The 27,469-nt window shown below is 38.9% G+C and overlaps 1 protein-coding gene across 1 annotated transcript in view; it reads left to right on the top strand.

Moving 5' to 3' along the window:
• Nucleotides 1-27,469, top strand: part of CRB1 (crumbs cell polarity complex component 1) — a gene marked incomplete at both ends in the record, with an annotated part of 66,123 nt that overhangs the window by 22,165 nt on the left and 16,489 nt on the right. The window contains 1 exon segment of the mRNA XM_081039177.1: nucleotides 3,583-3,765. Within this exon segment, the coding sequence (XP_080895303.1) occupies nucleotides 3,583-3,765 (183 nt within the window).

The raw sequence follows: 27,469 nt of genomic DNA, 5'->3' as shown, positions 1-27,469 counted from the left end.
AAGATGTTTTCTTTGACACCTAGACTACATCAAAACCCCTGAAACAATATTGAAATCCTAGGAGCACGTATTATAATTCATGAAGTCGGTCAACATGATTATGATGGTCTCATAGAGGATGGAGAATGATATTCCAGAAATAGGAATATTCCCCTAAGCATCTATAATGTAAAGGAGAATACAAGTTAAACATTCATAAGCCATAACTAAAAATTACATATAAAGGGTAATTCAACCTGACTGTAGCAGTGACACCAGAATCAACAGAAAACAGTCTGTCACATTTGGAGTCATCAGGCCATCCCTTAATATTGATGTGAATTTTGGCAAACAACCTGCTTGACCTAATTTTAACCTAATTCTCACTGGGATTGCAGTGACAGAAATGAAAGAGCATTTCACCTCTCCTTTCTTGGTCCACTGGAAAAAAATGATAAAAACTTGTGATTATTTAATACCGAGTTGTTATAAGCTTACTGATCACCATCTCCATCTCCTCATTCATTTTATTGTCTAAAGAAAGGAGAATCCTGTGGTCAAGGAGGAAACCTGGAGACCAGGATCAATCCACTATCTCGTTGTTCAAGGGATATTTAACATACTTTGGTTAAAAATTTTTTGTAGGTAAAAAAAGCAAACAGATATGAACAAAGAAGTGGCAGTTTCTTCTGCGGCTCAGAAATCCGTGTACGTTACGTGTCTTCCCACTTCAGATAATTAATGGGGCATATCTGTGATCCTTTGGTCATTGGCTTAAATACTGAAAAATTTTCCAAGCGTGTCATTCCACATCCGTGTCACCAACCAACACTCAACATTCAACCAACACTCTGGACAGGACAGCCTCTAATTAGAGTGAGTCACCTCTTAATTCTTAAGTTCTTCATCTGCAAGTGAGGGATATAAAAACTCCTTGCTGTAGTATTGTTGTGGGAGTAAAATTACAAAAATAGAGCCTGGCATATCTTAGGTCCTCAAAACAGGCCCCTACTGCTACATAGTACGTTCTACAGCAAGAGGGGGAATTACAGGAGAGGTGGTTTGTGCTGGAGTCGGGCGGTTAAAAAGACCTGCCGAAAAAAAGACAAACCAGGATGTGTTCCATTCATTCATGGATTCAGGCGTGCAAGTCACATGGATTCCAGTCCAAGCTAGTATATACCAGGGATCTGGGGACCAAAAAGACACGGCCCCTTCATCCAAGGAGCTTAAGTTGTAGTAGGGAGAAAGCGGGGGGAAATGCATCTAGCACAATAAAAAGCTGTAATAAATTCTATAGAAGGAAATGAGAGAAGAAGTACAGAGATGATTTGACAGAGGAGGCGCCATTTTGGAAAACTGGAACGATTACTAAGCCTATCCCAGAAACACACTCAGAAGCTGTGTGACTTTGGACAAGTTATTTAACTACTCTGAGCCTCAGTTTCCTCATCCATAAAGCACAGGTGATGATAATACGTCCACCTCATAGTGTTGCTTTGAAGCTAAATCCAGTAATAGATATAAAGCTCCTATTTGGAGACTAGACCCTGTGGCTAATACATACCACGTTTACCAGAAAATAAGACCTAACTGGAAAATAAGCCCTAGTGTGATTTTTCAGGATGACATCCCCTGAACATAAGCCCTAATGCGTCTTTTGGTGCAAAAACTAATATAAGACCCGGTTTTATTTTCAGGGACACATGGTAGTAGCCTATCATTTATTCAAGGAAAGAAGAGAGGAAGGAAAAGAAGAAGGGAGAAAAGGCAGCAAGCACACGCGGGAAAGAACATGCAGTCGTGGAACTCTGAGAGATTGTTCAAATGTGCTGGGCTCTGCAGGGCTGGCGGCAGAGAGATGGGGCTGGGAGCAGATAAGACAGAAGCCAGCTCACAATGCTGCTTGTCTGCCCTGCCAACTATGGGACAGGGAGGTGACACGTTGGACTTGTTCATTGAAAAAGAACTCTCGGGCGCTTTAGAGGAAGATGATTGAGAGGAATAAACCTACAGGCAGGAATCGAGAGAAAGGGTTCTCACTAGTTTGAACAAGAGAGAAGTCTATTTGCCAGAATGAAGACGAGCGTAGCCAGGGTGCTGCTCAGGGAATGGGCAGCCACGAGACTCATTTAGGACACGGACATGTCATGGGCATAAAAATAGGGGCACAGATTTAGTACACTTCTGCTTCTGACTTTCTTTCTTGGGGGCCTGGATGGATGGTGATTTGGCCTAGACAGAAAATTCAGAATGTCTTTGTACCCTCTGCTCACTGTTGTACATAAAGAGAAGCTTTGAGGCTGCGAGCTATTCTATGTCTAAGAAAACAGCATTGCTTTCGATCATGAGACCACTGCCATTAAACACATGGCAAGTACCCACTGTGATAATTGCATAGGGTCCTCATTTCCAAAGTAATTAATTACAAGATGTGTCAGTCACCTTAAATGCTTATTTAAAATGTTCTTGTTCCCCAGATAAGATTGGATTTGTGTTTTTTTTTTTTTAAAGTAAGGACCCTGGTGACTTGATTCAGTATCATATTGTTTCTTTGTACAGAGTCTTACAGAAAAACTTGTCAAAACTATTGAATAGAGCCTTGCCGGAAGGGGTCTATTTATACACACGGCTAAAGGGAACAGCCAACAAAATCCCCACAGGCCTCAGTGGTGGGGACTGGACCAGCAAGACTATAAATCAGAACGGAGGGAATAAGATAATGCATGAACCAGAGAGCAAAAAAGGATTTAAAAAGTTCTAAATGACTTCCTCACCAGGTCGGTGTGTGAGTCTTGAGACTGAGAAGAAAAATTGAAAATAGCTGGAGCTTTCTTCCATAAGTCCTCTGGAGCGCAACAAATGCCAGTTTATAAAAACTGGTTGTGAAACCATTGTTGAGTGAGTATTTGTACTCATCTATCCTTAAGTATGAATTCAAAGTATTTAAAAAGTAGACGTTTAGGTTTAAGAGACTGAGGATTCCCGGTGGGAGGGTCACCACAAAGGATTGTGGGACCTTGGTCTCACATGTGCTTTTAGTTTCCTTTTTCAACTGTTAAGTTTCTTCTTCAGATGCTTGAGAAAGACCCCAAGGGTCGTATGTGACAAATGCATTGTACTGGTGAGCACCAGAATTTATGTTGTTATAATTTAACGTATGACCCTATTCAGGTTTTTATTAAAATTACAGAATGAGCAATCGTATCATATTCTCATTATTTGCTTATTAATAGTCAGTTCTCTAGTTTATTTGCTAAACTAGGATTATAATCTAAATGGTTGATGAATACTATTTGAATCTCAGTCAGTCATTTTAACCTGCAATTAAAATGTTCAGGTCAACCCCAGCTTATCCTGAAGTTCCATTTTATTCAAGCCCTATTAATCACATATTTATAGAAAATGTCAGTCAATATATCAGTACAAGTGATTCCACTGCTCCTGCTATCTATGTCCATGGACCCTCCTCCTACCAGCTTCCTGAGGGTGGCACAGCCTCTTGTCACGTGGGGCCTGGACGGTGGCCAGCCTCCTGTGTGCCATCCGTTCCAGGGTTGAGGAGCGTTGACTCAACAGCCCCTCTGAACGTGTATCCTGCAGGATATACAGGTGCCCAGTGTGAGACCGACATCAATAAATGCATGAGTGACCCGTGCCAGTCTGATGGGGAGTGTGTGGAGCTGTCCTCAGAAACACAACCTGGCCTCCTGGCTGGGCCGCCTTCCTCACTCAGCATCCCCGCAGCTTCCGGCTACATTTGCCTCTGTCCACCTGGATTCACAGGTGAGGCCCAGGAAGGGGACAGGGCTTTCTAGCATTTTATGGTAGATCAGGCATTTTACCAAATAATGTATTAGCAGTAAATCTGTGCTGTACAAAGTCGGTTGCTGTGGTGCAAAGGGTCCCCCTTGTGGGTATGGAAAGTCTTGTTTCACAAACCATAATTCCTAAAATCATGAGGAAAATGTTACAAGTAGGAATAGAAGAGGTATATGAAGGGGGAGAGATTTTTATAAGTTATCCCCGGCAGTTGGGGCCCAACTCAAATTCTTCATCTTATAAACTTTCTAGAAAATGTTGGAATTTTTATGTTACTAATTTTTATAGTGATGTTAGATTTTTGTTACATTTGCTTTTAAAAAGTTAATGTACTTATTTATATTTACACTGAGAACAATCATCTACTTTCAAGTAATCTTCCTCCACTATCCTAGAGCTAAAATTGTCCCAGTATACCAAACTTAAATGACTCATTTTCTACAGGATTGTTACTCTAAAACCCAGAGGAAATTTTCAGTTTATGTCTTCCAATGATTATTTGTGTTTCTGTCTGCTTCTATATTGTGAAAACTTTCAGAAGTTTGGAGACTGTACTCATATTTGGTCCTGAATAGGAATTTACCTACAATTGCCTAGATGGCACAGAAAAAACTAATTACAATCCAGATTTCTATTTTGTTTCTTTCTCAATAGATTAAGTGATACCTGAGAAAAATATTTCAGTTGTCATTGGGGATTTCTGAGGAAAGTAAATGAGAAATAAGAAAAAAAGGAGGGTCTGTTGACAGTACTCCCTTTTTCACTGTATGAGTTTTGAAGTTTAATGGTCTTTGATTCATGGTAATGTTTGCTGTAAGATTGCTCTTAGAAGATGGTTTTTCCTTCCGCTGTCCGCTTTTTGAGAACACAGGAGAAAGGCCTCTCCAGTATCCATGTCAGGATAAGCAGTATTTTTCCTGAAAAACTTCTAGCTTGCATGCTTTTTCCCTTAATAAAATGCATGCAAATAAATCTTTATAAATGATAAAGAGCCTGAAATAAATCTTGGAATACATCATATTTTCCAGTCATATAGGCTGCTAGAAATCTGTAGGTAAGCTTGGGTTCTAATAGCATATAACTTTTTCTGAAACATATTTATGTATTTACCTCACCCCTGGGATTATTTAAATTTCCTCTTTCTGTTTCTTATGGTTGCCTTTTTAAAAATTTTCTTTCTAAATTATTTGATCTTGGAAGAGTGTATGTATTTTTGTCAGCTACTTTTAAATCCTTTTTGGAACAAGGTTTGGGGGGGTTATAATTTTATTTTAGTATTAAATTTAGGGTCATAAAGAGGAGATTCTATCGAAGTCCAAGGCCATTGCTAATATTGCCTCATCAGATAAAAGGATATAGTTGAACAACGAATCTGCAAATCCCAACAGGAGAGGCAGTGGAATGTTCCATAAAAGTATACTGGACTGGATTTCTAAAGATGTGCCAAGAATGACTATATGAGTTTCGAAGTCCTGGCTGCCCCAAATCTTCACGGTGTAATGAAATAGTTGATTTTTTTCACCCATGTGAATTCCAAAAATGGGTTATCATGATCGATTGTCCTCCAAATGCTGATTCAGGATCACAGGCTCTTCACTTTATTTATTTAGTTTTTTTCATCTTCAAAATGTGGCTTTGTTTTCTTTGGAGTGATTGTAAATAATACTGTATTTTTAATTTCAGTTCCTATATATTAATTGCTGATATATAAAAATGTGATTGATTTGTGTGTACTGATGTTATATCCTGATACTTTGTTGAACTCATCTAGGAGTTTCGTTTTTGTCAATTCCATGGGATTTTTCTCCATAGACAATTCTGTGATCTGCAAACAGGGACAGTGTTATTTCCAGCAGAGGTTATTTAAAATTAGTGCTGATTCTTCTTTAAATATTTTGGAAGAATTTTCCAGTGAGAAAATACATGCACAATGCCTTGAAGAGGTCTTGGTACAGGAAAATCTCTGCATTTTCCACCATCATGTGTCCCCACTGGGGACTGTGGGCTCATCATTTTCTTTCCAATCCCTCAGACCATGCTTGGCACAGACTTGGTAACCAATAAAGTATGGGATAAATGAATGATTTGTATCATCTCTTTTTATTTTTTACAGGTTTGTCAATTTCACTGATTGCTTTTTCGAAGGACCAGCTTTTCATTTCATTGATTTTCCTATTGTTTTCTGTTTTCAATTTCATTGAGTTCTGTTCATTACTATATCCTTCTTTTTGTTTGCTTTGGGATGATTTTGTTCTTATTTTTTCTAGATTGTTGTTATTGTTGTGTTAATAAACAACAGAAATTTATGTCTCACAGTTCTGGAGGCTGGAAGTCGGGGTACCAGCATGGTTCTTTTTCTGAGCAAGTCTTTATTGTCCATTCTTTGCTAAAGGATGGTTTGTTGAATGTAGAATTCATGACAGACAGTTCTTTGCTTTCAGCATCTGAAAAACTCCACCCCACTTCCTTCTATCCTTCATGGTTTTAAATGAGAAATCTGCTGTCATTGCATTGGAGTTCCCATGTAGCTAATGCATCATTTTGCTGGCTGTTTGCAGAGAGAAAATAGGAGAGTGATAATACCTTCAACTTTGTCTTTAGTTCTCAAGTGTTTATTTATTATGTGTCGTGGTATCAATTTATTTTATTTTATTTTTTTCCTATTTGGGCTTCATTCAGCGTTTCAAATCTGTGGATTAATGACTTTTGCCAAATTTTGAAAGTCTTTATCTAATTTTTCTTTAATACTTGTGCAGCCCTGCTTTCTTTTTCCACTCCTGGGACTTTTATAATACACATTATGGGCCTTTGGCTATTTATTTTTCCACAGGTGACTGAGGCTCTGTTCATTTTTTTCCCCCCAGTATATTTTCTCTCTGTTGCTTAGATTGGGTAAATTCCATCAATCTGTCCTTAGATTCACTGATTTTTATCCTCTTTCATTTCCTCTCTACTATTGAGCCCACCCAGGTAATTGCTATTTCTCCTATCGTATTTTTTCACCTCTATGATTTCCATTTTATTCTTTTCTGTAACATTTGTTTGTTTCCTGCTATTTTCTATTTTTTTCTTTCACATATAGAGAATTTGTAAATGTTTATTAAATCACTTTTATGATGGTTACTTTAAAAGCCTTGTTAGATAATTCCAACATCTGATTCAACTCAGTGTTGACCTCATTTCATTTTCTTTTCTCATTCAAGTTGTGTTTTTCCTGGTTCTTGGTATGATGGGTGATTGTAACTTGTATCTGGACATTTTGGATATTATGTTAGGACACTCTGAGTCTTATGTGAATTTTTTTTTTTTTTTTAATTTTAGCAGGCAATCACCTGTTTAGGTTTGGTAAACATCTTCCGGCCTACTTTTGTAGGATATAGGTCCAATGACCAGTTAATTTTCAGAGTCTTTGCAGTGTTATTTTGGTATTTTTTATCTGGTGCCATAGGGGCTCCCACTGGTCTCTGATGATGATAGAACTGACACATTTTACTTTTTACCAGCTATCACTTGTTTGATTAAAATAAAATTTCCATCATGATAAAAATAATAATTGTATATAACACATTTAATGACAGAGCTCTATTCAAAGAAACCATTAGGGTTGGTAAACATAGCTATGAATTACTCCCTGTTTTTAATTATAATTTAGGATGTGTTCATTACTCTTTAAGATGTGTACAGTTACCTTCCACATTGAAAATGGTTGTATATGTAGCTTAATTTTTCTAACTTTTTATAATCAAAAGTGAAACAGACCACAATAGAAATTAACTGAGAATCAGAAAACAATGCTCAAGAAGACAGAAATAAGAGAGCTTAAGTTGTGGAAAATGAGAAATGGTGAAAACATAAGCGCAGGAGGCAGAAAATGCTGTTGAGAGGAACCCAGCTTCTCTAAGGGAGGGCTAGCTTCCGTGAGGGTTTCTTCTGGGATTTCCAGAAGGCAAAGCAGGTATCTTGGCCCAGAGAAACCAAAGTCTCATTTAATGTGATAATTGAGAAAAGTCTGAATATCCATTTAGGTATTTTAATGATGGGAACTGACCCTCGGAAACTCGTGTTTAGACGCAATAATGGTTACTACTGTCTAATTCCTCAAAATCATAAAAAATTTTTCTTTGGCAAAATATCCTCATTCACTGCCATTGACAACTTTGTGCCCACTGCTGCCACACTCAATGTGAAATGAGAATGATGCATAAACATTCAATCGAAAGGTTTCTGCGCTTACTTAAGCCCACATAGTCACATAACTTTAAAGGTAAGCTAAACAAATCTGTAATAGGAGACGGCCTGTAGTTGAATAACGCTGCTCAGTTCATTCCAAAATCAGTAAATTATCTTTATTTTGTAAAACCATCCTTGACCGTTACAGGAAGGAATGTTGGCTGCTTCTTTCTATTATGTTTTAGCTGTCCAGTTTGGGGCACTGGACTCAGTTTTAGGGATATAATGATGAAAATATATCATGGTCTCTTCCCAGAGGAAACTGAAAGAATGTGAGGGCAAAGCTGCAGAAAAACACAAGATGCCGTAGTGGGAAAAGGTCATCAGTAAGACAGTCAGACAAATCAGTAAGAAGGACCAGTTTATGCTATTTATGCCAGACCGAATTTAGTGGAAATTGTAAGAATCCCAACAACTTGATAAGTTAACATTTTTTAACACGAATGACCATGTTCCTTCTAAAAATTAAGAAATGACCTTATGACCTGTGTGCTTACCCTTGAAGCATCCTATTCTAACCAACCAAGCTAAATTGGAAACAATTGACTAACGTTTTTCATGTTAACAATTTGTTTTTGTTTATCCAAATATGGTAGTGATAATACCTTTAACAAGTTTCCCAACTGTCTCACAAGCCAAGTCCAATTTTCAGTTCTAACGTTCACTCACCAACTCCAATTAGCATGTATTCCAGCTAAAATCAGCATCTCCCGGGGCTCTGCAACGCCACACTGTTGCCTCTGACGCTGGGTTTCTTCCTTCCCCCATCTGCTCCGCGCATGGAAAGAACTGAGGAGTGCTGCAGGGGGTCCGGGCTTCAAACCTCAGACAGAAATAGCGGGATTCTTCACAAGAAACGCCCGGATGAGAGCCACCTGGCAAAGTGACTGCACACACGGGCTCCGTTTTCAGGTTCATCAGCCTCAAGCACAAGGTGGCTACAAATGAAGTGTTCACTTTTCCTTAAAAATTAAATCTTGTCCTTTGACCTAAATCCAATGAAAAGAGACAGAGAGGGCCAAACACGAAACCTAGGAGCTTCATGCTAATGAAGCCATGAAGTATATGGGACAGTCAGTAGCTCCTAAGAAGAGTGTAGGAGGTTCTGTTCATTTGCTGACTTTCTGTTTTAGGCTCATGGTTCTGAGAGATGCCTTTTTTCCTTAATTACAGTATCAAGTTTGAGAGGCTAGATTCTAAGTAACTTGAACAGATATTAGCTGCACTTATAAAAACTTTCTTCCCCTCTGTTTCTTCATCTCTGAATGCTGGCTTTCCCTAGGATTCAGTTCTTGGACGTCTTCTCTTTTCTATGTGCACTAACTCTCGAGGAAATCTCATGTATTCTCTTGACTTTAAATTGTATATACAGAGGGTGCCAAAAAAAATGTATACACACTTTAAGAAAGGAAAAAACTGTATTAAAATTGTAATAATACATACCGATAACAAAAGATGAATACAAGCCACGTTTGACTTCTGCAATTATAAGAGGTGCTCAAAGTGGTTACCATCAGTGTAATTTTAATACAGTTTTTTCCTTTCTTAAAACGTGTCTACATTTTTCTGGCACCTTCTGTATGTGTTTATGACATCAGCATTTGTATCTCCAACTCCATCCTCTCCTGAACTTCCATTAACTTTTCCATTTAGAAGACTGAAAATGATTTTCAAACATAACATATCTCAAACAAACCTTTTTATTTTCTACCTACATGCATTCCAAAAAAAGAAAAGAAAACAAAAAAAAAACCACACTAATGCAAACAAATGACAACAAAACAAAGCAACAATAATAACAAAAATACTTCTCCTTCCCCATCTCAATAAGCTAACAACATATTCACCCAGTTTGTGAGGGCAAATATGTAACGTCTTACTCATTTCTCTCTTTCTGTAATCATGCATTCAATTCATCTACAATTTCCCAGTTCCAACTTTGTTCTTATCAAGAATTTTAAGATTTACCAAGAAAAACTGAAATGCATTATAAGAATTTGTATTTTTGTGAGAAATCTTTTTGTTAAAATAGAAATCCTTTACAGTTAGATTGAACCCTTTTTTATGATCTCATTATTTCTTTCTTCCTTTCTTTTTTTTTTTTTTTTTATGGATCGTGCCAAATCTGTAGGAGGTATTGGCAGCGGGTTTCCAATCGTGTGTGTCTAAGAAAGCACTTCACAGCCTAAGGCAATGTCTCCCTCTCTGCCTGGTTCCCTCTGACATTATCTTTGAGTTTAAGTGTTTTCATTTCATCGGGTTGTGACAAATGTTTTAGTAGCACTGCCCTTGTGGAGTTAGCTTCTCAAGGTAGAGTCACAAGGTTTTGTTGACATGTAACTATGTTTTTTGGTTGCTTTTTTCCATTTTGACTTCCCTGCTTTACATCCCATAGTGTGTTAAAAAAAAAAAAAGATAGGAGAAGGGTAGGCCATTCTTGGTACATTGAAACTTACAATACTTTCCAAGTATAGTACAGATGCTAGCCAACTGTTGAAGACTTTTAAAATCGAGAAGTCAGTTTTTGTTTAATTTGATTCACAGTTTAGATCGAGGTCTGTTTATTATTTGACTTTTTTCCAGGCAGTTATTATACATGGCTGTTTTGTAGATATGGATTAGCCTGATTTACTCCCATCTTTCTCCATTCTCTCTCTCATCTCCCTCTTTCTCTCAATTACAATGGTTCTTAATAAATTCATTAAAAATTTTTATGAGGGATTTCCCAATCCAAAACTCGGTCAACTCTTCCTACGAAAGAGGAAACAGACTCCCTTTTGATGCCTCTGAGATGCAGCTATATAAATTTCAGGCTCATTTTCAACCCTTCTCATGGTATCCTGATGCCAACAAGAAAGGTCTGAATGAAACATTTCACAGGAATCACACATACTCTCTACTGCTCAAACTATGTTTCTTTCTTTCTTTAATGCGTTTTCTTTAAAAGCATTCCTCTCAAAAATTACAGTTTACCTTCTACTGAAAAACCACAGGAATCCAAATCTGGTGGTCCCTCTTCCCTTTTTTGCTTTCTTTTCTTAAAAACATTTACTGAAGTATAACAAACAAGCAGAAAAGCATGCACGTCAAACATTTAGAGCTCAAAGTTGTTACGCAACACACTTACCCATCAAGTACCCAGGTGAAGATAAGGACTGAACGTAGGCTACTTTTGGTTTGAAGGAGGCAACTAGAGTCACTGTAGGCAGTAACAGAGACAAATTCAGTTCAATAAAAGGAGTGACTTTCAAATAATTAAAGCTATCTACAAATGGGACAGCATCCTTGTAAAGAAGCAAAGGTCTGCATGATAGGAATGGTCCATGCACAGGAGATGAGATCATGGGATCCTGCATTGAGTGGTAGGCTGAATGGGATGACATCTTTCATTCTTTTCAACTCTAAGAATATATTCTTAAAAAAATAAATAAATAAACTGAAGATCCATATCCCAGTGGTAGTGTGCAGGCAATTACAAATGTGCATAATTAAATTCTATTTTCCAATTATCAGTGAAGATGGTATTTAGGAGATCTTTAAAAATGGTTTTTGAAGTTCTTTCAGTATGGACATTAAAAGAATAGTGGAACAGAATTTTTTTGTTTTCAAATTCGTAGCATACTTTATTGTAAGAAAAAATAGTATCAATAAAGTCTGGGGCAGAAGGTTAGAATAATTTTCTTAAGATGGAAGATTTATGGGTGAATTTTGGCAAACAGTGAAATTGTCATGTCTCTTCTGATTAAAGCTAACAATTTTATTTTAACACAAAGATGTTGCCTAGATGATTGTAAAACTCATGTGTAACTGCGCACCCGAATTCAACAATAAAATTAAGATTTCAATCTTTAATGCACTTTTTTGTAATGAGAAACATTCTTTCACATGTGACAATTTCATTTTCTGACTTAAATGTTGTAATATGCAATTAATTTCAATAATTTAATAAATAAAAAAGGCAAATAAAGATGAAAACTGTCTAATTTTCTACTTAACACCTGGATTCTGCAGAGCCCAAGATGATTCAATTGAAGGCAGCATTCCTTCTGAGTCACCTATTAAGCAGATATTCTGGAATATCATCAAAAGTTTTGGCAAAGAAGAATCATGTTTTGGATAGGAGGTTAAGCGCAGGCCAGGGCCTCGAATTTATCTGTTTCTCTGAGTGAGTTTTAACACCGTTGACCTGGCCAAACTCCAATCCCATTCATTATATCTTGCCTGTCTCCGCTGCCCTTGAAATTTTAATAAGGGCCTATATTTCTTGTCTTAACCCACTTATATTGCTTGGAGCAGCCATCCAGCTGTGGTCTTTCACTGAGGGAACTAGATTTGCCTGTAGTTAAGTCATCCCTGTATCTTTTATTCCCCCACAGAAGCAGGAAGGCCGCTCAGTGAATTTGTCCCAGTGAGAAGATTTGAGAGGCTTAGACAAGTAAGTAAGAAAATCCAAGGAAGATAATCCAATTTGTCATTGTGCATTCATTAGGAAAAATGATAGAGGCTGCTACCCAGCAGAGCGCTTAACTTCAACCCTGGTTACATTCTGCAAAGCCTCCAAAGGTAAAATGCTACAAGAAATTAAAACACCGGGAAATTTTATACCCAGATACTTTCCAGATCATCCGAAGCCGTTTTTGCCTTTGAATTCTCACAGTTGGCTCTTGGGAGCTTTGATCCATCCTCTCTAAACACATCACCACGCCACGTTCCACAAAGCAGCCCAGCAGGACACACACGGCCCAGGAGCCAGCCTAGCGGTGTACCTGGCACCTCTCCCTGCTGAACTGTCCTTGTGGGGTGAGGATTGTTAGGATGAAAATCACGCCCCAAAAGCAGTAGGAAGAGGGGAAAGATTCCTCAGCTCCTCCCTGTTTCTAGTGAAGGATATATGTCCTTTCGTGGTCCCGAGACGTCATCTGACAACCATTCCTGTTTGAATTATTACTCCTAGATCCTGAAAGATCATTAATTAATAACAGCTCTTAATTTAAGCATCTCCACACTAGGACCTGCCGCTGGCTTCTATTAAATGGGTGCTTCATTCTGGTTTTCTCTAATTATCCCACTTTTTAACATTATAGCCTATGCAGGCAATGCATATTAGACAGAGAAGAGAATTTTCCAGTGATTTTTAAGGAATGTATTATAATAGAGAAACAAGAGGAGATTAGACTATGGCTATACTTGAGTCTTTTCCGATTGTCTGCATCACACCCATTTACTCCATATTTCAAACACACCGAGAAAATAAACAAATAGAGCAGTCTACGTTCAGTTGCACAGAATAAGTAATTATTTTCTGTAGGGCTTTAACAGTGATATCTTACAAAGGCTTTCTCCATGGAGAATTCATACATCAATTTAATTTGTGTATGTGTGACTAAAGGTGCTTCCTCAACAAACAATTATTTTTTGTCCTTTGTAATAAATTCTGTAGCTGTAATGTAGAAAATTGATTTGGTCACACCAAGCACCTATAGAAAATGATTAAAGACACAGAGGTTATACACACAGCCTCCAATGTGTCAGATGGCAGCATAACTCATCGCAGTAGTGATAATGAGCATTGTTCCTGTCTCACTATAAAAAACTTTCCACGGCCACTTAACTCCCATGAAAAATTTGAGAAATTTACACACTGATTGGGAAAGTAGAACGCATACCAACCACTGAGATAGTTGAACTTAAAAATGTTCTGTACTCTTTAATGTGAGGGAGTCAAAAAATTTATGGGCTTTAGGGAGTAAATTGTTCCCTGTAGATGTGTTTGATGCTTTCCAAACGGCCTCTCGTCCATTAGACCATCAGAGGTTTCACTCGATATGTAATTTTCAGGTCTGTCCAGTGTGCCTAGCTCTGAGCTGGGCATTTGTTTATTAAGCTGAGTGAAGTGAACTGGTGACAGTGTTTGGAAGTGTGGGCAGTGTTCCTTGGTGCAAAGGGACATTATTCTCTGTGTCCATTTCCTCATTTACAAAATATGGCAAACAATAGTAACCTACTTTACAGAGTGTTTGCAAGGAATAAACGAGGTACTATACACACAGTGACTAGAAGAGGTCCTGGTACAGAGAATACCTCAGTATTTTCCACCATCACATGTCCCTACAGAGGACAGGTACTGTGGGCTCATCATTTTTTTTCCGATCCCTCAGACCACACCTGGCACAGTCCTGACAACCAATAAAGTATGGGATAAATGAACGACGAATGAATGAAAGGATTCATGAATTCAGTGAAAAAAGTCTTACTCCTTTTAATGCTATGTTAGACATTTCAAGGAAGAAAGTAACTCTCAGATGCTACAATGATTATTTTAAAATGGTATGACATTTTCTAAAGAAAATACCACCTGTGTATAAAGCAGTCTGTTTCAAGTATCTAATGAATCTGTTTATCAATTATATCCAGCAGAAGCTACAAAACAGAAAATATGTCAAAACCAACATTGGCATTGAAAAAAAATTACGCATGTATGTATCTGGATGTACAGTAACACACAATTCTGACCAGGCGCTCTGCAAATATTAAGAGCGGGCTTTGGGCCAAGCACTGTCACATGCCCTGAAAATATTAAACAGACAGCAATTTCTGCCTTTGTGTAACGTACGTTCTAGGGAAGGAGAAAGACAATAAAATTGCACACTTAGAACTCATTTTCAGGGTACATTTTGCTGCTCTTTTAAACTTCACTAACCTCTCAGCAGGCAGACCTGCCCCAGACCCACCATCCTACAGGAGTTAGAGTTACATTCTTCTGTAACAGAAGTAGAAAATTGGAACTACCTTGAACAATTTAGACTGAGGTTATTTTTCCACTATTTTGGGTGCAGAATTCTGGATCTGTGTTGAGACTCATTCAATGACTTGAATGGGCCCAAGGTTACATTTTCAGACTTCTTGCCCGCCCACCCCATCCAGGCTATTCCCCCACTCTCACCTGCTTACCCCCAACCCCAACCCACACACATCATCCTTGCCTTGTGGAGTAAACGGATCTTCTTTTAGTCAACACTTCAGGTGTCTTTATAGCTACAGAGTGTCCATATAAAGCCAATTGAAACTGCTGATACTTAGGAAAGCTAAAATAGGGACTATACCAAATTTTTGCCTCCAGATTTTCTAAGCTTCATCTCTATGTTGTCAAACAACCTTGAATACGATGCATCTAGACCAGCTACCCTTTCTGCTCAGCTGCCTCTTGCAATGGCTCTGCAAGAGTAAGGAGTGAGCATGCCCAGAGTTGGCCCTGAGAGCTGCATGAAGGGGCTGCTGCCTAGAAATCCTTTCTCTGTAGAGCTGCTACGTGTTACTCTGTCAAATGTCCTTTGTACAAAGACCCTGTTTAGAAATTTTAGAGTCCCAAGTGAAGAGAATTTTTTGGACAATATGATACACGTCTCCCTTTGCAACCTCAACACACTCATGGCATTTCTCCTTCTGTCTTGGCTGCCAGGAAGCTCACCATTCATTTTTTCCTGAGCTTTGGTTTTCTTTAACATTTATTCTCTTCTTCGTATATTCTCACACTGTTAAAATGTCCTTTGCACTTTTTAAATTTTGCTTTATGAACTACCAGTTTAATTGAAACTTGGGCTTTTAGTGTGCACTACCAAAAGCTCTTTTTTCGTAAATAGAAACAGATTATATAAGGAAATTAATAATCCTGAACGATGACTACTGAACCTTCAAATCAGTGGAGAGTCCTAAGAACTTTTTAATGGACTCGAATAATCTTCCAGGGTCACACAGCTAGCAGGTGGCACAATTGGGACGTGAACACCAACCCCCAGGCTCTAAACACCCCCAGGGTGGCCGTGCTGCTACTTGAACAGAGAGCCACAGGCCTGGACCCACATTCCCACCTGACAACCTGGCTGCAGCAGCTGGAACTGAAACATGGGGCCACTTCAGATGGTCACTGGGTGTGTGTTTGTAGGCAGTTCCGCTTATGACTCTTGCCTTCATTCTAAGTGTAGAGCACATTATCTTGAGATGGGCCCAGTGTCTTCAATGCACTTTCTATATTCTGTATGGGTCATCTTTGCTTGACGTTACTTAACATTCATGAGTCCCCCATGAGGCCTTGGTAGCTTCCTGTGAAGTCCACCATAGCGACAGTGAAACGGTCATATGAATGGAAATCCATTTCACTGTTGGCCAGCACATAGCAGTTCTACCTCAATTACTCCCCGAACCATTTCACACTAATTGTTGAGCAGGCCTGGTAATGAAGACAGGGCTGGGCACAGTGATTTTTCTGCTGCCCACTTGTCCCCACGCAGAAGTCACGCTCACACAGACCTGTGTGCCACCTGTCCTGTCACTGATCTTTTCTCTTGGCCAAAGCTCCCAGATAGAACAAAGTCACAGTAAAACTAATATCCTTCATTAAAGGTGGAGAGACTTTCAATAAATGGGACTTGCTCTGATCTTCAGAGGACAAGCAGAAACCTTTGAAGGATTTTCTCATCTGATGAGTTTCCAGGAGGGAAAGGATCTGATTTAGTCAGCGCCTCAGCTAAGCTCATTAATTCAGGTAACTTGTTTCTAAAAAAGGGAATTTTCCTCTCAAATGCTGCCGTGGCAAACCTTGTGTGGTTTTTCTTTTCCATATCACAACTTGGAGCCCTGAGACAAACTGCTACGGTTAATTAGTTGAGTGAGTTGTACAATTGTACATTATCATTTGTTAAAATGGTGTTACTGAGTCCCAAATTGTAATTTAAACAAAAGCAGTTGAGGATTGTTTTTCCCTAAGCAATGTTTTGGGTGTTTTGTTTTTTTTAATGTAAATAGATAACCCAGGCGTTTCTTAAAACTGTTCTTTGTTATTCTCTGTGATATACTGTCAGGAACGTGTATGTCTACATTATAGGTCACAAAATTGGGAAGGAGAAAACAAGTGTTCAGGTTTCCCTCCTTTTTCAGGCTTTTTCCTCATATTACCCCACCCTTCAGGGTGCCAACTTCAATAGGTTACTTATGATATTAATAATCTATATTCTTTATATAACATTAACATGAACATCTTCTAATGTCAATAACATACTGACATTAATATTGATATAGTCTATTAATTATAATAATATAATACTATATACTATTATAAATACACTGCTATTATTAGTAGTAAGAGTATTACTATTAGAATTTGTAGGCAACCTTTAATTCTCCTGGATTGAGTGACAGTGGGTGGTTAACGATACAAACTTTCAGTTACAAGATTAGTAAGTTTTTGGGATGCCATGTACCACATTGTTGTGCGGGGTCTCCTGCGGGGTCTCTGCTCCAGCTCCCCACATAGGAACGCAGGATGTGGCTAGGCCAAAAGAGAGCACCCACAGAGCCATAAGTAGGGAAGTCATACCACTATGGTCTCACTGGAGACTGGGTTTACACGACATGCGACCTGCTGTCTGCTTTGCTGCCAATAGACTGACTCTCCTTCACTCTCCTTCAGTCTCCTCCTTCACTCTCCTCAGACTGAGCTTTCATACGCACAAACTGCTCCACTGCCCTTCAGAAAGCTTTGACCAGCACCGTATCCTGCCCACTACGCCATGTGTCGTGCGGGGCGGCCTGCGGGGTCTCTGCTCCCGCTCCCCACAGAAGAACGCAGGACATGGCGAGGCCAAAAAGGAACACCCACGGAGCCATAAGTAGGGGAGTCATACCACTATATTCTCGCCGGCGGCATCCGCCTCTCTGCAATCCGCTCTTGCTAGCCCCCATTCTTTCTGCTAGCGTAGCCACAGCAGTTATATTAGTGGCCAATGGCTCACTGGTTACAGCTGATGGCCAACTAGCCACAGCTGATGGCCATCTGATCACAGTTGATGGCCATTTACTACCCGAGCCAGCACCTTTCTATGTGAGGCCGAGAGCCTGGAAACTGCGTTTTGGGGCTTTGTCCCCACACGCATGGTGACAATAGTTAACTAAACTGTGTTGCATACTTGCTAAGAGAGTAGATTTTAGAAGTTCTGACCACACACTCAAAAGGAAATATATGAAGTGCTGGATGTGTTAACTAGCCTTCTGTTGTAATCATTTCACAATACTATACACGTCATCTTGTATACCTTAAACTCACACAAAATTATGTCATTTATATCTCAAGAAAGCTGGGGGGGGAAGGAAAAAGTCTAATTAAAATAGTTAATCCCCCTGTCTTTCTTTTCTCACGAAAAAGACAACGCAAGAGAGTCTTTCCTTAATTCTCAGTGATCCAATGTCTTCTTAGATAAATACACTTCCTGCTAAAAACTATCACATTTTCTAGATCGAGGCCTTTCTATAAGGTGGCAGGGCTTAGGTAACAATAAGGTTATGCAAACATAATCACTTATCCATTGCAGAGTCTACATGTTTTGGAGCAAAAATTGTTTCTAATTCCTAGGAATTGTTGCAATACTTTCCCCAGAAACTATTTCCCCAGGCAAGAGTGGAAGACAAGCAGTGCCACAGTCCACAGTGCAGGGCATTGCATGCTGACTGCAATTAGAACAAGCAAGAGAATTCACCTGGGGGCTAGAAACACAGCCCTTTCACAGCCCGTTAGAAACAACCCAATCTCTCTCAAAAGTGGGATTCATCAAACAGCTCACACTCGGCAATTCCCTGAAGACGTTGTTGGAGTGAAAACAAATTTGTTTTTAGTGTGGTGTCCTCAGGAAAGAAACCTTATACAATCATGTGCCTGGTTGGCCTGCCCACCTCCCATAATAACTGTTGATTCCACAGGCTAATTTCGCCCAACTTTGATGGAAGGGCAAAGGGTCTACAGCCGGACAGAGGGTCATAAATTTCTTGTGGTTTCTTCCGATCCCTTCAGAAGGGTTGTTTAATGCCATCATTTCGAAGAGTATAAAAAAAGCAAACCAAGTTTCTGCTGTGCAGTTGTCACTGTAATGGAAGATGATTACATCAGAAGGAGTTCAAATGGAAACGAATGTTTGGAGTTGCCTTGTAGTTCCGCTGTTAACAAGCAAGGTGAGTATCATCTATAACTCCACCGACTGTAGGCATCTTGGTTTCTGAGAGTGGCATCCTGAAACTTTATAACAAATTCCACTCTGGGGTGTTGCACATCCAAGCGTCTGACTTCTTGTATGTTGCCGCTGAACGGAACCAGTTCCCAGAAGTGTATTGCCATAACGAAAGGCTTTCTAAGAGGTGTCGGTGAGTCACATTGTGGGTGGAACAAAGAAGAATCAAGGAAAAGGTCAGGAAGGAAGCAGTAGAGCCTCCCACAGTAACACATACCAGTGCAACGGGCCAAGTTCAAGTCTTGGATAGATAAGGTCAGTATCCAAGAGGGTCCAGGACTGTGTGTGTTGGGGGACCTGCTCCCAGACTTCGTGGCTGAGATGTAGACATCCTGGGGCAAAGGCACATTTTATTCTAAGGAATGTATTCAAGGAGCTACGAGCAATTAGGGATGGGGCCAGTGGCGGGCTTTCAAGGTTGGTACAGGATCTGGCGTCCTGTGGTACCCGAATCCCAGGGACAGCAACTCAAGAAGCCCGGTTGCTCCCTATCACATGCAGCTAGGGGTGCTGGATGCTGTGGCTACCACCGGAGGGCTGTCTGCTCTTCCTCTCTGCCACAGTTCTAATTTATCTCTCTGACAGTACAAAACCCCCAAACTACATACACACAGTTATGTAGAGATATGCCTTTTAATTTAAATTTCACATTAAATATATTTTTGATTTTTATATTTTAATATATATTACATGGATAGAATTTTCCCATTTGCAAGTGAGGTAAACTGCTGCTCATATGTTGCTCTAGCTAAGGTCTCGGATTGCGTAGCTGGATGAGAAACTGGCAGGTTACCAGGATGGTAACTAGAGAGCCAGAATGAGGCTTGGGCTGGATAGGAACTGACGCTGCAAAGACAGCTCAAATAATTTGCTTCCATAATTTCCATATTTCAACCCTTTCCTCTTGAACACACTCTGAGAAGTAAAGAAATAGATCACATAGAAAATATTCTAAATGATGTACTTAGCACAGTGTAAAAATGATACCAACTTGAAAGTGTGTATTTAATTATTTTGGAAACTCGTCCAAATGAAAACAAATACATTTCACAGTGATAGCTGCAATGTTAGCTACTCACAGGTATAATAATTATTTCTTCTGGTATTATTACTGGATTTTCATTTTCCAAACTCTGCTAGCAATATTGTGGAAAGCCAAGATAGGACCCAAGAATGAAAGGGGACAGGGAAATGGGATGAATTGTTTCCTGAAACTACTGCTTCATAAAACATGGAACATAAAACAACGGTACTCTAAAGCCTCACTTAAATGAATCAATATGACGACAAGAGGCTTGTAATAAAATATAATGTAAAAAAATACTATGGATCAAGTATAAGATGTGCAACTGGATAGAAATTGGACAGATCTTCAGTGGACCAGGGAAGTTGCCCTCTCCAGGAAATTAAGTCCTATTGGAAATGACAATGTGCAACTGCAGCTTTGGGAATTTCATTTTGTGGGGCTGCCACCAGAGAAGCCCAGTAGGAATCAGGTTACAAATGCAGGTAGCCTTTGAACTTGGCACCTGGTGAAATAACACCCAAGAAGAAGATACTGTGCCCTGGGGAAAATAATATGCATATATAAATGCATATACTGTGTACTATCATCCAAACATACACTGGATAATTAAATCGAGTATCTCTATTCCAAAATAAATGTAATGAGGGCTGTACGTCAAATTAAGCAAACTTGTCTTCATAGAGTTAAAACACAGATTAGAAAATAGATTAAAATTCAAAAGCGCACACAGAAGAGACATAGGAATGAACACAAGACAAAAAGAGCATTACTTCCTCAATGTTTTATCGTCCTTTCTAGAAGTAGTCGTGGGAACCAATATAAACTATGTTTCTTAACACTAGGTTTGCTGCTGCTAAGTTAATAGCTTTAGGATCCCAAGCTCTTCGATGTGCTAGGTGAAAACCCCACAAGTAAAGAACAAGGAGCTTAGCTGCAGCTCCACCAGAGAACGGGTGGCCAGACTTGCTCAGTAGCTAATGTCTGCAGTGAAACAGCTGGGCTGTTTTCAATTTTCCTTTGTAAATCTAGACGAATGCACCAGGTACCCTCAGCACGACTAATTGCTTTAAAAGTGGTCATTTATTCAAAGGATAAAAATTCATTATTTAAGAGGTGAAACCAATAGGGAAAAAATACTATTATTTTACTAAAAAAGGTCTAAGGATTTAAAGGATTTAAGTAACCAAACTCTTACTGAGAAAGTGTTGCCCAAATAGTTCAGACTGTTGCTATAGATCATATTTCACCCAGTGGAATTCAAAATGTTTGGGCTATGACATATTATTCCAATCATAGAACTTTATAAACTCGACCTCCATTCACAAGAATGGAATTTTTAGGAAGATTAAGTCACATTGGTCTGTTCTTTTCTTTTTTTCCAAACTGCTTACTCTACAAAACGTGTTTAAATAAGCACTGGGAAAACAGAATAAAGATAGGTGAATATATAGTAATAAAAGGTGCTTCTGTTGAAATTTTTTTCTTTCGAAACTACAAGAATGGTTTCAAGATCAATTTTAAAATCTTACTACATATAAACAGTGTTTAGGCATCCATTTTGAAAATTCCCATAAAATTTATGAAATTTTGGGTGGTATTATATATATATGTATATATACATATATACACGTATATACATATATATGTATATATAATAGGTATGATATACATATATGTGTATGTGATATGTATATATGTATATCATACCTATTATAAAAGTGCTTATTTTACACTAAGAAAATAAATTATAGTTATATATTAATTCATATAATTATGTTATAATTTATAAAAAATTCTAGTACCATTAACCTTCAATTTGCTTTTTTGCTATTCCCTTTTAAAGAATCTTTCTTGATTTCTGTGTTATTAGAATCACTTTCAATGCAGGAACACTATTTCTGGTCAGTGACAGGACAAGCTGTCAGTCTCTATTTGTCCATTTCTATCTGGGAGGGAGTGTAAACCACTCACAGAAATCCTATTTCATGGCAGAAGAGCACAAATATTAGGGTGAGCTCAAATGAGATGGACATTTACAAGTCATATCTCCGTGTTTGTGCCTTGGTTAGTTCCTAAGGCAACTAAAGCAAAGACAAGATATGGAGGGAAATTCCTTGTTGCATACTTAATATATTCTGCTTATTTTATGAAGGACAGAGTGAGATTTAATCAGTTAATAAGCAGCATATGATACGATCCATGGTATAGTGGAGACTTCACGTTTTGCCCAATAGTAATTTCAAAGAAATATTTTGCTGGAGTAGTTCCAGACTGTGAACAAGAAACCTCCATCAACTTATTTGTTTGTTCTGAATGCCATTGTCATTGGTTAGGAACAGTTTAAAATGTCAACCCCAAACCAGGCTCCCCAAAATTATGCATTTTAAATGGGTAGATAAAATTTGTATCTAGGAGAGTTTTCTTTCCTTCAGAGTCTCTTGGGCTTTTTTTGGATAAAATATCCCTTTGAAAACTGGTTGAAATTTTAGACCATTTTGAGGTGAACTATTATCAAAATTACTTGTAAAAATGCAGATATCGGGACCTAATCCGGATTTACAGAATCAGAAGTTCTAGACATATATTTTAGGAATCTGTAATTTTTCAACACACATCCCCACTAAGCATTTCTAAAGCTACTAAAGAGTCACTAATGTAAATTCTCTCCCAGAAAAGATATGATAATGAAAAATCACAAAATGTGTGAATGCATGTTTGTTTTAATTTTGGAAACTTATGACAGTATTGGACACACTTCACCAACTATATACACATCACACTGTACTGCTGTATAGTACAGTTTACAATATACAGTAAACTGTACTGTATTGTATAAGTATACTAGAAAGTAAAGCTAGAAAGAGGCCTTTCTAGCTTTTCATAAGACACTTTCAAGTCATATAATGCAGTTAGAGTTACAGTCATTTGCCAAAAAATGACATTTTGGTCAACGACAGACTACACAGATGCAGTATTCCCATAAGATTATAACGGAACTGAAAAATTCCTATCACCTAGTGACGTCCTAGCTGTCGAAATGTTGTAGCTAAACGTATCATGTGTTTGTGGTGAGGCTGGTGTACAGGGTTTATAAAGTGTCCAGTGGTAGACGGTTGTGTCCCAGGCCTTCACGTCCACTCACCACTCACCCGCCGACTCACCAGTCCTGCAGGCTCCATTCATGCCAAGGACCCTGTATAGGTGTTCCAATTTTCATCATTTTTTACCATGTTCTTACGGTACCTTTTCTAGGTTTCGACGCACAAGTACTGACCAACGTTACAGTTGCCTACAGTACTCAGCACAGTAACTGCTGTGTAGGTTTGCAGCCCAGGCACAGCAGGTTGTAACCTATCGCCCAAGTGTGGGGTAGACCGCACCTCACACTATGACGACATTGCCCAATGACGCATTTTTCAGACATGTCCCTTGTGAAGTGGCGCCTAACTGTGGTCTAGATGGGTCCCCTACAGACGAGCCTGTGGTGTTGCAGGACAGTGCATGAGTGAGAGTTCTCAGGGAAGACATTCCATGGGGTAGAGACCAGGTAAGTGGACCCCTGAAAGGAAGCTGGGACTTTTGAATATGTGGGGAGAGGGAGAGGGCTTTGTACAGACTTGAATTTTTCTTCTACTAAAATGTTTCATCCAGACCATTTATGTAGTAGGCAATGGAACGTAATTCTGGGAGGATAAATAAAAGCCGAATTGGGAAGAGAGTGTAGACCCGAATGTCAAGTCTAATCAGGGCAATAATTTACCTTGACATTATTTTTGTGGCTGTACAGAACCAAAATATTAAGAAATTTGTGAGAAATGACCATCATCAGCACTGCTGAAGAATGCAAAGCCAGTTCTTACCATGGCAAAGGGAAGGCATAACGACACATCCAGCCCAATAGCAAGCCGATTTTCGTAATTCACCATAACTCTGTGCTTAATCACTCACTTTGACAAGAAGAGGGGGAAAAGGACTAAGCAAGAGCAGAGCCATTTCTGATGATTTACTGATCAGAGCCAATTAGGATAGTTCTGGCTGAACTGGATTGAGTTTCTCTGAAATTACTTTTCAAAGTAAAGACAACAAGAGTGAGCCTGTGCAATGCTGTATTTTCTCATTGTTAGTCCATAAAATAAGTAAAAATGACTTACCTAGATCCACTGAGCTTCAAAGGGTCACTTCTGAAGTGCAAAATCAAGTGAAATGTAGAACTGAAATGCAAAGCCTTTTTTTTTTTTAGCTATTTTTGTCTTTCATTTGAAGATTTCAGACTACTTTTCACACAATAGACTAAATCGAATCTTCTTCTAGGTTCCGAATTTTTTATTTGAGCTACCACATGGTTCTGAACAAATGTGAGGTCTACACAGTATGTGTATGTGTCTCTTGAATCATAACTTTAAAATGGTGTAATAATAAAGTAGGACAAAGGAATAAAAACTGGAGAGACAATCCCATGTGTTATGGTATTCACATACACAACCTTAATAAACAAAATAAATCTCCAATAGGAAGACCACATTTTCCCGCTACCATTAAGGTTGGGAGTGGCCCACACAAAAGAGCATTTAATGCAACATATCTTTATAATTCTTGTGGTAAATTGTTTTCATCATTTTGTGTGAAAATATTTCATTTTGCATGAAAATATTTCAGGTTAAGTTTAATGAAAGCCCCTGTGTGTTTTATTATACACTTGCTTGCTTTACTGGAAGAAATGCATTGAAGAAGGCATAAAAATGTTGCATGCAATTTTGTATTTAATCATTGACTTTTGTTATTAGTATAAGCTATGTCATGTCCTATGCTGTTTTTGCAATGAGGCCTTAAGATTTGCTCCTATTTTCAATATCTCCAAGCTGCTATACATTTTATATTATTTTATACCAGCTCATTATATTATTTTCCTTGGAGGCAGTACAAGTATGTTGTAGAAAAATGAGAAAAGGCTCACCTCAGGAGTTAGGCCGACTGGAGCACCAATCACCGCCTGGCTCAGTTTCATCAGCTGTTAAATAAAGATAGAAACACAAGTCTCGTCATTTATTGAAATGATGAAATCCTTAACACAGCACCTGGCACAGATTTGGGGCTCAATAAGCGTTAGTCCCATCTACTCATGTTACTGTGTAGCACTCAACTATCATTTCTCATTGCCGAAAATAAACATGGCAGCTCCTTACCCTATTCCTTTGCTAATTCTACTCCACTGCAAGCTGGGATACTTGATAATCAAGCTTATTTTGATTGCATGTAAAATAATAATAATAAATGGTGGACTAGGGCCTGAGGAAATAGTTACCAAACTTTTGCAATCTCCGTTTTTAAACACAGAAATTTTTGAATATATCTTTAGTCTGGGTTATGCTCTGGATAGTTGAGATCACCTTGGGAAAAGAGCAATTGAACTGTGGTGAATACAAAGAAAATTATGGGAAGCATGAAACCTAACTATCCTCTTAAGTGAATAAAAATGGAGGTAGGAACTATTGCAAGACTAGCGGCATTTCATATGCACCTACACGTAATCCTTACAGCAGCCCTCAAAGGAACTTTTTGCTTTCCCCTTTCTACATATTTTGAAAATTGTGATAAAGTTATAAAGGTGTTGGAGCTTATTACATTCAGCATATTCTCCACTTAGGAATTCCCTACTTGTATTATCTGCTTCTAAATGACTATTCTGCTCCAGCATTTATAGTTATATCATTGTGTTCACACGGAAATAACTGCTTAATAGGCTTTGTTATGTCCACTTTACCAAGAAACTTCAGCTTTAAGAAATTAGCTAATTGTCCATGTTTTCGTAGCTGAGTAAATGTCAAAGCTGGGATCTGAGAACCATATTTGTCTGAGTCCTAGCCCATGTTTATTCTACTTTATTATTCTGGCTACTTGAGGACTACTAGAAACTTCTCTCCAAGTGGATCTATTGATCAGAACTCCAAACATGTTACCTCTCCTCCCACCCCACCCTTCCCATCTGACCCCCATGGGGTAGCTTCTTCCTTCAGCCCAAAGCTCCCATCTGCCCAAATCCCCTTTACTCTAAGTTCAGCTACACCGGGGGCCCAGGGAGCAGGGCTGTGTCTAGTTTTGTTCGCCATCACATTCCAGTACTTACACACTGACAGGAAAGCAGGGCCTCGATAAGTCAGATTTAAAAGAGTGGATGAAGAATAAATGAATGAAGAAATACACTATTGCAGTGTCTCCTGCGTTATGTTTTTTCTGCCTCATCACCTGGTTTTCAACACAACGTACCTGACCTCAGTCCATATACGAGTCCATAATAAGGCACTAACGACTGTGCATGATACAGTCACCACCCCTTTCGGGTAACATTTTCATATTTTCTGGGCTTCCAAGAGACAAGGTCCTAACCTAAAGAAATGGCTCTAATGGCAAGAACGGTAGGCCCTGTGGTACTTCGGGGTCCCAGCGACCGCTCGGCCTGGGCTGTCCAGGCGAACCTCTACACGTCCTCAGGTCCCCCTCTCTGAAACTGTGAAAAAGGGTCACACTCCAGGTACACTTAGCACGTCCCACACATCACCGATTCCAATGGTCCTGGTGTATACAATCAAACACCGTTGTTTTTAAGACTAACAGAGCGTTGTTGTTCTCTGACAGAGGGTGGAATGTAAGTCTGAGAGCATCACACAGATACTCTTGCCCCAATCCAGGTTAAGTCTAATGAAAGCCCCTGTTATTTTCTTAATTTCTCATTTCCACCCCCTGCATAGATTTTCAATAGATTTGAAGTTATGAATTTAACTACAGCTCCAAAGCAAAACAGAAAAAAAATTAAAATGAAAAGCAGCATTTTGCCATGTTGTGAAGAAAATAGAACCAAGCTCTTATTTTCCATCATGGAAGTTACCTAAAATACCGATCGGTACTTAGGTTCTTCCCAAACTCATGTTTCCATGGTAATAGTGTCAATGTGCTGAGTGGGATCACTCACTAGTATGACTTAGAAAGGGGAGGTGCCGCATGGTAAGTGGGGAGAGGATCTAAGAATATAAGTCTGCCTGGTAAGCGGCACAGATGGGTCTCACAGTAAGCCCTGCTGATCCAGCTTGAGGGGAAATAAGTCAAACTAAGTCCTCACCCTCTACCTGGGACGAAGAGGTGACACTGAAGAGCCAGCCCACACTTTTGGAGATGGTACCAAATCAGCAGGGACTCACGCTGTCGGCCAAGTGGGTGTTTGGATGGGTATATTTTTATAGAAAAATGTTTGGAGCCAGGACACGTGTTTTTTTTTTCATTTTAATGGCAATACTCTCAGGTAACTCCCTCTTTTCTTATTACTTGTATAAGTTAATTGGTCACCTTGTTAGAGTTTTAAAGA

The sequence above is a fragment of the Rhinolophus hipposideros genome (assembly GCF_964194185.1).
Source record: "Rhinolophus hipposideros genome assembly, chromosome: 26".
Lineage (NCBI taxonomy): Eukaryota > Metazoa > Chordata > Mammalia > Chiroptera > Rhinolophidae > Rhinolophus > Rhinolophus hipposideros.
This window is presented reverse-complemented; position numbering and strand designations above follow the sequence as displayed.